Raw genomic sequence first — 630 nt, forward strand, 5'->3', positions numbered from 1 at the left:
CCTCTGTCCCTCCTACACCTTTGTCCTCTGTCCCTCCTAAACCTCTGTCCTCTGTCCCTCCTATGCCTCTGTCCTCTGTCCCTCAACACTTCTGTCCTCTGATCCTTAGGCTGAGATGGAGGAGAGGGAGGAGAGGAGGAGGATGCAGGAGCTCCGTGAGCAGGAGAGACGGAAGGAAGAAGATCGTGAGAGACTTCTGGAGAAGAAACAGGTGGGAGGCTCTCTTCACTGCAGCTGCTGCTTCTGTATTCCTGTAAGGAGGCGCTCACTCTCTGTGCTGCTGCTTCATCAGGAGGAGGAGGAGGAGCAAGCTAAAGTGGAGCAGGAGAGACGGGAGGAGGAAGAGTACCTACGACTCAAAGCTTCATTTGTGATAGAGGAACAGGGAGAGCAGGAGCAGCTCTCTGAGGATCAGGTATCTGTTAGCATGTAGTCTCTGTTAGCATCTGTTAGCATGTAGCCTCTGTTAGCATCTGTTAGCATGTAGTCTCTGTTAGCATGTAGTCTCTGTTAGCATCTGTTAGCACGTAGTCTCTGTTAGCATGTAGTCTGTTAGCATCTGTTAGCACATAGTCTCTGTTAGCATCTGTTAGCATGTAGTCTCTGTTAGCATCTGTTAGCACGTAGTCT

At 50.3% G+C, this 630-nt stretch overlaps 1 protein-coding gene across 1 annotated transcript in view; it reads left to right on the forward strand.

Annotated features, from left to right (window-relative positions):
* Nucleotides 1-630, forward strand: part of LOC119429155 (DDRGK domain-containing protein 1) — a gene marked incomplete in the record, with an annotated part of 5,450 nt that overhangs the window by 2,945 nt on the left and 1,875 nt on the right. Inside the window, 2 exon segments of the mRNA XM_037696834.1 lie at nucleotides 110-211; nucleotides 293-415. Coding sequence (XP_037552762.1) covers nucleotides 110-211; nucleotides 293-415 — 225 coding nt within the window.

Source organism: Nematolebias whitei, chromosome 24 (genome assembly GCF_014905685.2).
Source record: "Nematolebias whitei isolate Nwh7 chromosome 24, NemWhi1, whole genome shotgun sequence".
NCBI classification, from domain to species: Eukaryota; Metazoa; Chordata; class Actinopteri; order Cyprinodontiformes; family Rivulidae; genus Nematolebias; species Nematolebias whitei.